Raw genomic sequence first — 12,265 nt, forward strand, 5'->3', positions numbered from 1 at the left:
CGCTAAAGCTCCACAGAGAACCTTTGCCCACATTAGAGCTTCATGATCGATGACTCCTCCAAGGTCATTTTATTACTCCCACTCCCGTCACATGGTTCAGTTTATTAAAGGCTGTTGTTAACGTGCAGAAAAATGAGACAAAAAAGTTCATTGGAAATGTTTCAGAGTTCAAAGTTGGACGTTAGCCAGTGAAAGACAATGATCAGAAGAAGAGATGATGCGTACTGCTTTATGTTCACACGCTGCCAGCGTCAGCACAAAACCAAAGTCCATGTGAAGAAACACCTCGGCAGCTTCCTGCGCTTCATGCTCTGGAATATTTTCTTTGTTGTTCATCGACGGCTCGGCCGTGGAGCTTCTATAAACATGTGACCTGGGAGTTTTGACTGTTTTAAATGTAAAAACAGGGAACAGGCCATGCTTTCTTACATTTCATCCAGGTGATCTTTTTCTTCATGTCAATCCTTTGTGCTAATAAAGCTAAGCTAAGCTAAGCTAACAGGCTTCTGGTTGAAGAATCCAGAAGTGACATTTTTAAGTATTTACCAGTAACTTTCCAGCACATTTGATACTTTCCAAAAATAGATCTGATTCTTATTTCCCCAGATTCAAACTGATCAAAAGAGGCAGAATATAAAAAAACACAGGACACAGACGTGTGACATTGAAGCAGCCGTCAGAAGCATGCAGTTCACTTGATGTACTAGAAGCTGCTCTCTCCTCGTCTACTGACGAGGAATTCAAAGGCTTTTGTTTTTTTGGAGCTTCTTCTCTTCTCTGTAAGGTCAAAGTTTAGTGCTTCTTACGAAGGAGGGAAGTCTTCTCCGTCAGTCTGAGCGGGTTTTGCTTGTCAGATCTTACTCTCTATGTTCTCAACCATTCCCTCCATGTCTATGGTGGACTCGTACTCCTCACTGTCCAGCTGCGTTTGCTGCATCACTTCCGCCACAGAGAAAGCGTCTGCTGCCTCCACGTGTCCGAGGTTCTGGTTTGACACCTCCTCCTCCTCCTCCTCCATGACCACAGCGTCCCTGGGCTCGATCACCACCCTCACCACGCAGCTGGACCCGAGAGCGGAGTCCGGCGCTGGGTTCGAGGATTCCTGTACGTCGTCGGCCTCGGCGTTGAAGTCCGACTCGGCTGCGATCAGCGAGGGATCTTCCGACGGACTTCCCTCCACGTCCTGCACGATCACGTTCCTCAGCTTCCTCTGCCGCGGGTTGTAGTTCTCAGTGCGTTTGTGGATTTGAATGTGTCGTCGCAGGTGAGCCTGGAGGAGAGCGTGTGAAGAGGTGGAGAGCGGTATTCAACATAACGAGTCGGAGGATTTTAGTCACGTGACAAACTAGTAAAGCAGATTAATCAGCAATAACGTTGCCACAATCGACGATACTCGAATACTTTTCAAACTTCAAGTTTTTCTATGATATATTCTCCAAGTGTTTTATTCACGACCTAACTAACCAAGATCATAACATACCAGAGGCAAGAGAACTAGACAAGACCCAGACACTTAGGGATCAAGACCAAAACAAGTGTGCAGTAAACTGATGGGTCAGGAAGTATTTCCTTTGGCTCCAAACATTTTGCAGAGCCCCATTATTAGCTGATAAATGAAGATAAACATTTGCAGAGAAAGCACTTTGGGCTTCTAATGTGTTTTCTGATATTTTACATGTAAAACAAAAAATGTAAAAAAATGAGCGTACCTGTCGAGTGAACTTGTAGCCGCAGTCCACACACTCAAACTTCCTCGCGCCTTTGTGGCGCCGCAGATGAACGCGAAGCTGCTCTTTGGCTGGTGAAGTAAATCCAAACAAATGAAGAAAAAGAAGGAAACACATTCGGAAGTCTGAACTTTTGTAAACTTTATTATGGATTTGGCTTCTTTGAACCTTTGTGTCACGAACCTTTGAAGGTTTTACCACAGATGTGACAGCAGTGTGGGCGTCCTTCCTCGTGCTTGCTGGCTTTGTGACGGAGGAGGGCTCCTTTCTCGGTGAAACGCTGCTCGCACACGTCACAGCTGAACGGACGCTCCCCGGTGTGGGTCCGGTTGTGTTTGTCCAGACTGGCTGGAATAAAAAAAAAAGTCAGAGATGTAAGTTTATATCTGCGTCAGTCAAAGGGCTTTTCTTAGATTTTCACCTTTAGCTATTAGCTAGCTTCCTGTTTGCAGAGTGACTACAACTAGACAAGCTTAGTACTAAAGCAATCTGGGAGGATTTCAAGTTAGAAGGAGAATCCTTTTTCTAAATGTCTTTCTTTGCAGATTTCTGGAAACACATTATCTTTGAAATATTCAGATTTTTTTTTTCTTTCTTTTTTTTTTTTTAACTAAAACTGCATCCGATCCTGGATAATGGATTACCTTGAGTCCTGAAGGTTTTCCCACAGAGGTGACATTGGTACGGCCGCTCCCCGCTGTGTATGCGCAGATGCATGTTAAGGTTGTTCTTCTGCGAGAAGGCGTGGCCGCACAACGTACACACAAAGGGACGCTCGTTCCTGTAAAGCACGACCTCTTTGAATCAGAATCGTACATTCACACATACAAGGAAACTGTCTCTGTGTATTGGTGCAAAAAAAAAAAAAAAAAAAAAATATGACAAGTAATTAGGAATGTAAAAAATTTCAAATATAAAGAAAAATAAAAACACAAAATGTACAAAGGGTGCATGAAAGAAAAGAAGTTTAAAGTAGTGGACACAACTCTGGATCACAAAATCTGAGTTTGACAAACATTGATTTAACATGTATAATGTTAAATGTGTCTCGTCTGTTCGTACATGGGGGGGTTATGAGCTATACTGAAGTCAGTCAGCAGGGGGAGCTCTAGATGGATTAACTTCATCTATATGTTATATACAGTGGTCTGTGTCTAGTCGGGTCAAACAGATTAATCTACCTGTGAATGGCTTTAATGTGCATCTGCAGGCCGTTTCGACTGGACGCTCGATGGCCACACTCCTCACACACAAACGGCTTTTCTCCTCGATGTTTGGCTGCTTCGTGCACACGCAGCTCTGACTTGGTCAGGAAGGTTTTAGGGCACTGGGGGCACTGAAAGTAAAACATTTGTTCAGACAAAGTAAAAAAAAAAACCCCAAAGGCATTGACGTTGATACAAAGGTGGCCTAAGTGAAAACACCAGATTTTTTTTTACTGAATTTAATCCGTAAACTATTTCTATGCGATGGGTGGAAGCAGGAAGACACTCACTGCGTTTGGTTTGGGGTGACCGTGGACCTTCATCATGTGCGTCGTTAAGTTTTTCTTGTACATGAACTGTTCCGAACACGTTGCACACTGAAAGAAATGAAACAATGCGATTTGAATAATTCTGTATTTGACGTGAAACCTGTTGTGTTTTCTCTCGTTTGGGGAGATGTCGGCTGTACCTTGTAGGGCATATTTCCTGTGTGGCTGACGACGTGCAGACGCAGCTCTTCTTTTCCATCGAAGGTTGCCGAGCACGTTGCGCACTTATGGGTCTGTGGTTTGAAAACAGTTGACGACATGCTTTTAAAAAGGATCCTGTTTTCGAGCTGCAGACGTCTCACTGCATTGAACACAAATGTTGTTATCTGGTGCTCGCTCACCTGCACTTTGGTACAGTCTCTGACCTCGTGTATCAAAAGATTCTCCTTCCTAAAGTACCTCTTTCCACATTTAAGACAACCAAAAGGCCTCTCCCCTGTGTGCCGCCTGTGGGGAAAACAAAAACACATCTGCGCTATTTATTTGAACACAAATTCAAAGGAAAACACAGCAGACACATTTGCGTACCTGTTGTGGACTTTCAGGTAGTATTTGCTCTTGAAGGATTTGTCGCAGACGGGACAGCGCACACAGTCCTTCTTGGAGTCTTCCTCCACCTCCTCGCCGCTCTCCTTTTTCTCCGTTTTAATCGCGGCCCTGCGTTTCCGGGCTGCTGACGTGGATGAAGCTAAAGAACTTGGCTCTGCGATGGGGACGTACTCTTCATCTGTGTCGTCATTCAGCTCCTCAAAGTCCTCGGCGTCATCGTTGTCGTTGTCATCGTTGTCGTCTTCTCCCGCTCCCTCAGCAGCCTGGCCAGCATCCCTTTCCTTTAGGTCAATATGAAGCTCTGCAACCTGCAAAAGGCACAAGGAATATGTAGAAATAATCTATGGAACACATTTTACTGCAAAATGCTCATGTATTCTACCTCGGTTTCAACAATTTGATGGTTTTGGTCTTCCACTCCAACATCATCACTTTCTCTCTCCATGGAAACAGCTGGAGCGCTACTACAGGCTTTTTCTAGGGTTGTATAATCTGTATGAGGGCTTTCATCAGTCACCAGTCGCCTTGGACCCTTTACTAACCGACCAGAGCGTGTGGTGGTCGTAGTGCTGCTTGAATTGGCTGCAACTGCATCAGAGCTGGGCTCATCTTTTTCGACTGTAGGCAAGTTCTCTTCTTTAACCGGACAAGACAGGGTTGAGTCAGGCGCAGACTTTCTTGGTCGTCCTCTTTTTCGCTTCAACGGAGCAGGATCCACAGATGATTCCTTAAACTGCTGACAGAGCGCGAGTGCTTCTGGGACACGCAGGCTGACTGCTGCACGCTGCACCTTGTCCAGGTTCTCAGCGTCCAGGATTAGCTTTCCGGTGTAAACAAAGTTCAGGAGCAGCTCCAGACCATCATTTGGGCACTCCTGAAGGCAGACGTCTGTGCACGGTGCAGAGGGCATGTCGGACTGCAGTTGGAAAAGTTCACTGAAACATGCCAGGATGTTGCGATGGGCCTGGTGGACCACTCCACCTCCTACATTCAATGTTGCATCGCAGAACTTCCCTGCTGTCCTCTGCTGGTTCAGGGAGGACAGGACACGCTGTGCATGACTGCTGTCTGCTGCAGGCATCCCTCCTGTTTTACTGAAATCTGCTGCAGAACAAACAGGTGAAGTTGTTTGTAAATCCACTTATTACAAGACTTTTCTCACTTTGCACTCCCATACAGCACTGTAATAATTTAAAATGAGTGGCAGTGGGCCCTTCTTGATGTCATTTTAAAGCTATGGATTATTTACACAGAGTTAATATTGTTTAAGATATCTGAAAATGTAACATTTTGAAGAAGTGTTGAATACCTAGAGAGATTAATATAACCTGCATTGTCCAGTTCTTTAAATGTCTTAGTAAAAAATTAAATTGCTGTTTATTTTCTAAGAAGAAGAAACACATGTCCACTATTAAGAACGTCTTGCTATCTACGCAACCTCGACGTTTATTTCTTAGCACACATTTTAAGACGCTCCCTAAGCGAAGGTACGTACCCGACAGCAGCATCTTCACACTTACATCTGCTGTCTCGATTAAAAAAAGGATGTTCACGCTTGCATTCCTGTTGGAAATAAGTGCTTCAAGTCTGCTGTAAATAATAAAAAAAAAAAAACGCAAAGCAGCTACAAGCTCCTTGTTTTCGTTTCTTGTAGGCCCCTAAAAACTGTAAAAGGAAGTGACGCGAGTTACGCGACAGAACTCCGGGAAAGATTTTTTGTTGACCGTTATTTAACACAAAAACTGAACATTCATAACAAAGTTTATATCTAAAAAAAATACCTGTTAAAGTCTTTTTGGCCTTTACTTATTTTAGATATACTTACTTATATTTTAAAACCGTTTATAACTGTTGTAAGATAATTTCTAGGTAAATAAAAACACACCGAGTAACGTTTTAGTCGACCAACTGAAAGCGGCGTCTGTGTTTGTGGCTCACACATGTAAAGCTAGCCTACTAGCTAGCAGTCGGGCCGTTTCTTGTAACTAACGTGGGGAAAAGTAAACTATATGAATTCTGTTTAATTTTTAAGGTTGATTTCTAGTGCTCTGTGCTTTTTCTACCGAGTTGGGGGTAAGTTCCCCCCCCCCATTTTGTTGAGAAAGTATAAGCTAATAGTAAACTGTTCAGTGACGTTAGCCCGAGTCACGCAGAATTTAACGTTCACGTTGCATTGTTGCCAGGCAACAACTACGTGTTTTTAAAAAAAAATGTTTGTATTGATGTAAATCTCGTCTGTATGTGTACGGCATTAGAACGAATGATGCTAGTTTTACCTATTTACCTCTAAACATTGCAATTAGCTCAACTTAGCTTAAATCTGCTATCTAATACTCAAGCTCCAAATTAATTCTGATGACAGCTGACATTTTCTGAGAAGAATTAATGTTGTCACTGTACAAAAATGTAATATAATTTGCAATCTAAGATGGCATAATACTATATTTTCTTCTCCTCTTTCTGCAGGCTCCCCCCTTGTTTACCTTCAGCACCTACATGAACAATTATTAAGTCATGAAGGTGAGCAAACCCGCACAGGTGAAAGGCCAGGTGACATCCCAAAAGTGGAAGGATGTGAGAGGCAAACGCTGCAGGGCTGCCATCACTTCCTCGGACCTCCAATCCAGTCCTGTCATGGCCAAGGTGATCCAGGAGCACCAGGCGTCAGTAAAGAAGAAGAAGAGGAAAAAGCCCTCCATCAAGAGACTGAGGAAGAAGGCAAAGTCTGTCTCGGAGTCCAAGAAGAAAAACACTCCTCAGTCTGGGTTGAAGAAGTCTTACGCTCAGGCGAATGGCAGCTCAGTTTCACCCATGGGGAAAGAGTCCGATGACTTACAGGACTGGAAGGAGTATTCGCAGTCCTTTAATAGGAACGGCATGGAGCGCTCGGGTGACATGGACGATATAAGGCCGGGTCGACTGGAGGGAGAGGCCCTTCATTACTGTGCAGAGAGGGATGATCGGCAGAACCACGCTGTGCTCGTCATGCAGGAGAATGAGGTACCATACACAGAGTGATCCAGTGTGTCCACCAGCTGTATTACTGAACAGATCAAGTGGTTTAAAGACAGACTACACTGTATGTGATGATTGTGTTATGGGCCCTCCTTTAATGTAACTTTATTGTGTCTGTTGTTTTTTTTTATTCTGTTCTTTTAAGTGCACGTTTAATTGGTTAGAAGTGTTGTGTTTTGAAAAGCATATTGCAGTCACTGCAAAAAAAGGATTTTCTTTTCAATTCTATTTCAGGATATTTGTTTAAAGATCTGGAAATGACTGAGACAGATATTTACCCATTTACACAGTTACCCATTTTAACTTTGTTTCATTTGACTGAAAGTAATGTGTCTTTGCTGCAGACGCTGTGTTTCCGTGGAAAGTGCATGCTGACCAGTCTGTACGGTCGGGTGGAAGTGATGGGTTTCACCATTGAAGAAGGCCAGCAGTCCTATGCACTCTTCTCTCCAGCCTCACACTGTCCGCTGACTATTAGAGCTATGGAAAGCTCTCATCGCACCGGAAGTGACAGAACGGAGGCTTCAGTCATCCTAAGAAAGTATTTGCCATCAGGTGAAAAGAAAAGCAGCCCTGCTGCTGTGTTATCAGACAGTGGGGGATTTATTCAACAATTACATCAGAGATTTGAAGCTGCAGGTTGACGAAGCAACCCTGAGCTGAGAATATACAATCCTCTGTAACGTGATCAAGTTTGTGTTCTTAAACCCTTATTGAATGTTGTTGGTTTATTTGCAGCATTGCAGAAGAAGTTGATGAAAAGAGTGAAGTCAAACTCGTCCATCATTCTTCTGGAGCCCATGGAGACGCCTCTCACCCGCTTTCTGTCAAGCTTCACTAATCTGAGTGAATTGTTCAGCCCTCCGATGGTAAATTGACTGAGAGCTGCACATATACTGTAGGTCATTTCAGTCCAATCACAATGAGGGAGGTTTCACATTCCACACCGTCGTGATCCCACAGTGCGCTTCATTTGATCAGTGCGAACACAAATGATCGCCGGTACGATTCATGTTCGTGTGAGACGTGAACACAGCAGTGCTCAGACGTGTAACCAAAACATCCACAGTGAGCAGGATGATGGCTTCTTCTTCTTTCTGCTTCTTGATGGATTTGTAACCCAGCTTGTATGCACACACTGCCACCTGCTGTTTTGGACTGTGTACACACACAAGTGCTTGTACAACTGAACGCTTACCAGCAGGGGGAGGGGAGGGGGGGCGAGGTACGAAACAATCGTACAGTGAATTTGGAATCGACTCTGAGCTCATTCCCAGTTGTGCATGTTTCTAACAGATTGTTTCTGTTTTTGTTTTTTCTGTAGAGTGAAATCCTGTCAGCCGTTCTTGACACTCCACTCAACGGCTTGGGCATGATTCCCCTGGTCAGCAACGTCGAAGGCCTGAAAATGACAGAGAGCTACAGGGAGGCTCTCAACACAGTGGTCAACGCCTGCAGCGGTATGCAAGAAAGACATGTTGTTTGTTTTTATACGTCCAAAAAGATGGACAAACATGGTGAGCTTTAATGCATAAAGAGAGAGATGAAGTAAGTTTGTCTTCAGATTCACCGCTGTGACCAATACGAGATATAATAACGATTAAATATCCTTTTATTTTATTCTTTCTTGTGTGTTTCTAAACATGGCTGGCAATGCAGCAAAATTCAGTCTTTAATATTGACTTCTAAAGTGACATCCTTTCATGTTGCGTCTCTCTTTTATGCATCAGCTTTGTGTCATAATAATCAAGACGTGAGTTATAAATATATTTATTTTCAATAAGGAAACGGCTCATATTTGATCCTCGCTTGTCTCGTTCTTTCAGGAGAATTTGATGGCTGCCCAGTTATCCTCGTGTGTGGCACCAAAAATGTGGGCAAATCAACATTCATCCGCTTCCTCATCAACACCTTACTGAATCAGTAAGTTCTCAGTGATGCATCGCTTTTATCATCATCTCCTTCCTCTCTTTTGCTCTGTCGTTGTAGCCAATCACTGCAGAGTTTGTAGCACCTGGAGGACATTCAGTCATTCTAGAAACGTAGAGCATGATGACTGTAATGTTTGTGTCTGCAGCACCACCACTGTGGATTATTTGGAAGGAGACCTGGGTCAAACAGAGTTCACTCCTGCTGGATGTCTGTCCATGTTGACTGTCACAGAACCGCTCCTGGGTACGTTTCTACCCTCCCGCTCTTTACAACGCGCTAATTAACCTCGTGCTCTGAGTGGCACTGCTCTTTTCCTCCGGGAAGAAAAAAAAAACAAAACATAAAGACACTGGTTTTGCATCCCAAGTAAAGCAACAATGTGTTATTTTTCAGGTCCTCCTTTCACACATCAGTGCACACCAGAGCAGATGATCTACTTCGGTCAGTCGTCCTGCGAGGCCGACCTAGACCGCTACCTGGAGTCCCTGAAGTCTTTGTGGCGAAGACGCCCCGTGAGCAGAGAGACTCCCATCATCATCAACACCATGGGCTGGGTCAAAGGTCTAGATCAGGCTGCCTTCTGCTACATCAGTGAAACAACATCCTGAAATACAAAGATCACTTCTTTTAAACACTGACCATCAGTCTTTGTCTGCTGTCTGCAGGATTCGGCTTTCAGCTGCTGGTGGACATGATCCGCTTCTTCCCGGTCTCCCACCTGGTCCAGCTCAGTCACGGTGGAATCACCCAGTGTCCCGCCCTCACTCCAGACTTTCTGAGGATGGCGCACGGCTACCAGACGCACCCACCTGCTCAGACTGCTCTGGACGAGTTCACAGAGAGCCACAGCCCGCCCAGGAGCTACACCCACCTCAACGTCCAATCAGACTTTCAAGGAGTGGGTCGCCAAGGAACATCGTGAGTGCACCTCTCTCGGCCTGTTAAAAGTGTGTCGACTCGTGCCGCTGCGTTTTGTATCATGTGCAGGGGTTTGATAGTGCATGTAGGGTGCCACATTCACATGTACACGACAGGATCAGCAAAGAAATAAGACGTACAACTTATTCCACTGGGGGGCGCCAAAAGTTCCTCACTCGACCTTTAAATCCTGAAATGAATTTTTGCACACTGTTTTCTTTGTTTTTGACAGGAAACACCAGCGCACTAACGAGCACAGAGAGCTTTCATTGCTGGCCTACCTGAGCCAGCTGCAGTCTGCTGACCCTGGACCAGTTAGACCTCTACACAGCCTCACCCCGTACCAGGTACAGGAGGATGATCATCATGCAGCTCTCTCATTTTAATTGGCACCGAGAACATTTTGTCCAGAATCTAAACCTATCTTGGTCACGCTTCATGGTCCAGGATCAGATTTATAAGGTTAGAGGAATTTTGTGGGAGAGTAATCTGAGATATTTTGGAGGTGTACTCGGGACACTTTGAATGTAATTATTACACAGGCCGTTTCCATGTGCACACCCCGGATCATTCCTCGAGTGTTTCAGGCAGACTGCCCCCTGAAATCCTCCTGATCTGATTGTTTCCACATGGGGAGACTCTCCCTGTCAGATGGGGGCGGGGGATGTGCCATGGAAGACAGGAAGTGGTGGACAGAGCAATTCTTTTGTCCTTTTCCGATCACATCCCGATAAAAACATCCATCAACAACATCAGCTGTAAATGTAACTCGTCATCGCTCCTGGCTAACAAATACTGACTTGCATTGGGGGGGAAAAAATCCAAAATGGCCGTTTCGCTGTGTTTATAGAAGCGTCGTGTTAACATGTGTTTTCCCTCCTGCCTGTGATTTATAGGTGCCCCACACAGCCGTGGCTTTAGGTGTGACCCATTGTGAGATCTCGCCCAGTCACATGTTTTATGCTGCTAACGCCAGTCTGGTTGGACTTTGCTGCCTAGGAGAGAAAATCACAAGCAGAGGAGGCCCAGTCGTGCTGTCACAAGCACCCATCTGCCCATGTGTGGGCTTTGGTACGTATCCCACCTGACCGCTGCGTCATCGGTCAAATCAGTGTGATAAGTTTAAATAAGGCTAAGATGGAGGTATCAACATGGTGTAGGGATGTTTTAGAGCTGTTCAAAATGAGAACTGTGTGTCCAAAGAGGGCATTTGTTTTGGTCTGAAAGTCTCATATTAAGCATAATTCTGCGTCCAGGTGTGCTTCGAGGTATTGACATGGAGCGAGGTCTGTACTTTTTGCTGACGCCCGTTGATCCCTCAGTCCTTCGTAAGGTCAACTGTCTCCTCCTGGGGGCGCTCGCACTGCCTTCCTGCATCCTCACGACACAGGTCAGAAGACGAGCTCTTTCATGCACTGAAAACATCATTTATTATTTCTCGCTTCAGCACATAATGTGACGAACCAACACGATCCAAAGCTGACTTTGTGCCTTTTTGTCTCTGTTCCAGCCTGGCTTTGAAGGAGAGATGCCCTACATCACAACAGATTACAGTTTTGATCTCACTGGGGCAGGAAAGCTGCGAGTCTTCAAGGGAATGACGAGACCCAGTCAAATAGGGATGTAATGACTTTTTCTACTCGGCACCAGTTTGTTACCCTTCTATACTGGCCTCTCTTCCACAAACCAGTCAGAGTTGGCCGATTTAATGTTCAGAACTGAGTTTGAGCTGGACTACTTTTTTTTTCTTTTTTTTTTTTTTTTTATTGCAAGGATCAGTCTGACAGCAAAAATCCCAGACTCTGCAGGAGGACATGGCTCACGTTTTGTTCCTGGACTAACTCATCATGTCTTACAACCCCCGTACATCTGATGGCCTCATGCATTTATTTAAATTTCAGCGTTTTCCGTGTCATGGACAATAATATCACACTTTGTAGTTCCATGCCTCTTCTCTAGGTGTCATTCCAAACCTGCAAAAAATAAATAAATAAAAAGCCACCAGATATTAAAAGAGAATCTTTTCTTCAGACTTTCTTCTTTCCTTGATTTGAATGTGAACTATGACATTTGTTTCATTCATATACTGTACTCACACATCCATGTACATTTCAAATGGGTACACCGATCAACGATTGCAGTGCGGTCGCTGACTTAAACAGCGGTTTGAACTTTTGTGACAGTTGTGTTATTGGCTAACATGCCAATGACTTTAATGTTGTACTAGCTTTTATTTTCACATTTTTAAGTAAGCAAGTTGTGGACTTGCAAAAAAGGAGTGAGCCCTTCTGGTCAGTATTTTGTTACTATGACAAACGTGTTTCTGAGATGACTCGGTATTTTTTCTGAGTAACGCTGTTGTAAGCTAGTATTCTTCTTCACTGGCAGGTCAATCAAGATGTTTTGCAAATATGTTTTTTCAGTGTTTAAAATATCTTTAGACTTACATTTGACCAGTGACACGATTTGGATAATACTTTATTTCTTTATGCTTTCAATTTGACCTCAAGGGGGCAGCAGATGTATGTCTATATTTTTCTCTGAACAACAGCAGATGTTTGCTTAAAAAAAAAAAAAAAAAGGAGACCTT

The 12,265-nt window shown here is 44.2% G+C and overlaps 2 protein-coding genes across 5 annotated transcripts; one reads left to right on the top strand and one right to left on the bottom strand.

The window, feature by feature from the left end:
- Positions 1 to 50: 50 nt before the first annotated feature.
- Positions 51 to 5,494, bottom strand: zbtb48 (zinc finger and BTB domain containing 48). 2 transcript variants are annotated; one of them, XM_079360306.1, is made up of 11 exons: positions 5,306 to 5,494; positions 4,193 to 4,914; positions 3,790 to 4,118; positions 3,603 to 3,708; positions 3,402 to 3,494; positions 3,223 to 3,309; positions 2,909 to 3,063; positions 2,372 to 2,508; positions 1,911 to 2,075; positions 1,710 to 1,798; positions 51 to 1,270 (listed from the first exon to the last, which is right to left on the bottom strand). In XM_079360306.1, the coding sequence occupies exons 1-11, from the start codon at positions 5,316 to 5,318 to the stop codon at positions 851 to 853; spliced, it is 2,316 nt and encodes a 771-aa protein (XP_079216432.1). In that variant the 5' UTR covers positions 5,319 to 5,494; the 3' UTR covers positions 51 to 850. The 2 variants fall into 2 exon arrangements, with proteins under 2 accessions (XP_079216432.1, XP_079216433.1); XM_079360307.1 differs by having other exon boundaries at positions 4,193 to 4,911; positions 5,306 to 5,385.
- Positions 5,495 to 5,583: 89 nt separating this feature from the next.
- Positions 5,584 to 11,694, top strand: nol9 (nucleolar protein 9). Of its 3 annotated transcripts, none has more exons than XM_079360309.1 (13): positions 5,584 to 5,679; positions 6,277 to 6,810; positions 7,170 to 7,380; positions 7,564 to 7,694; positions 8,150 to 8,285; positions 8,652 to 8,748; positions 8,903 to 9,000; positions 9,151 to 9,318; positions 9,423 to 9,675; positions 9,908 to 10,022; positions 10,572 to 10,746; positions 10,932 to 11,065; positions 11,186 to 11,694. In XM_079360309.1, the coding sequence occupies exons 2-13, from the start codon at positions 6,325 to 6,327 to the stop codon at positions 11,300 to 11,302; spliced, it is 2,121 nt and encodes a 706-aa protein (XP_079216435.1). In that variant the 5' UTR covers positions 5,584 to 5,679; positions 6,277 to 6,324; the 3' UTR covers positions 11,303 to 11,694. The 3 variants fall into 3 exon arrangements, with proteins under 3 accessions (XP_079216435.1, XP_079216434.1, XP_079216436.1); XM_079360308.1 differs by lacking the exon at positions 5,584 to 5,679 and adding an exon at positions 5,687 to 5,883; XM_079360310.1 differs by lacking the exon at positions 5,584 to 5,679 and adding an exon at positions 6,029 to 6,047.
- Positions 11,695 to 12,265: the final 571 nt, after the last annotated feature.

This window comes from Symphodus melops, assembly GCF_947650265.1.
Source record: "Symphodus melops genome assembly, chromosome: 13".
NCBI classification, from domain to species: Eukaryota; Metazoa; Chordata; class Actinopteri; order Labriformes; family Labridae; genus Symphodus; species Symphodus melops.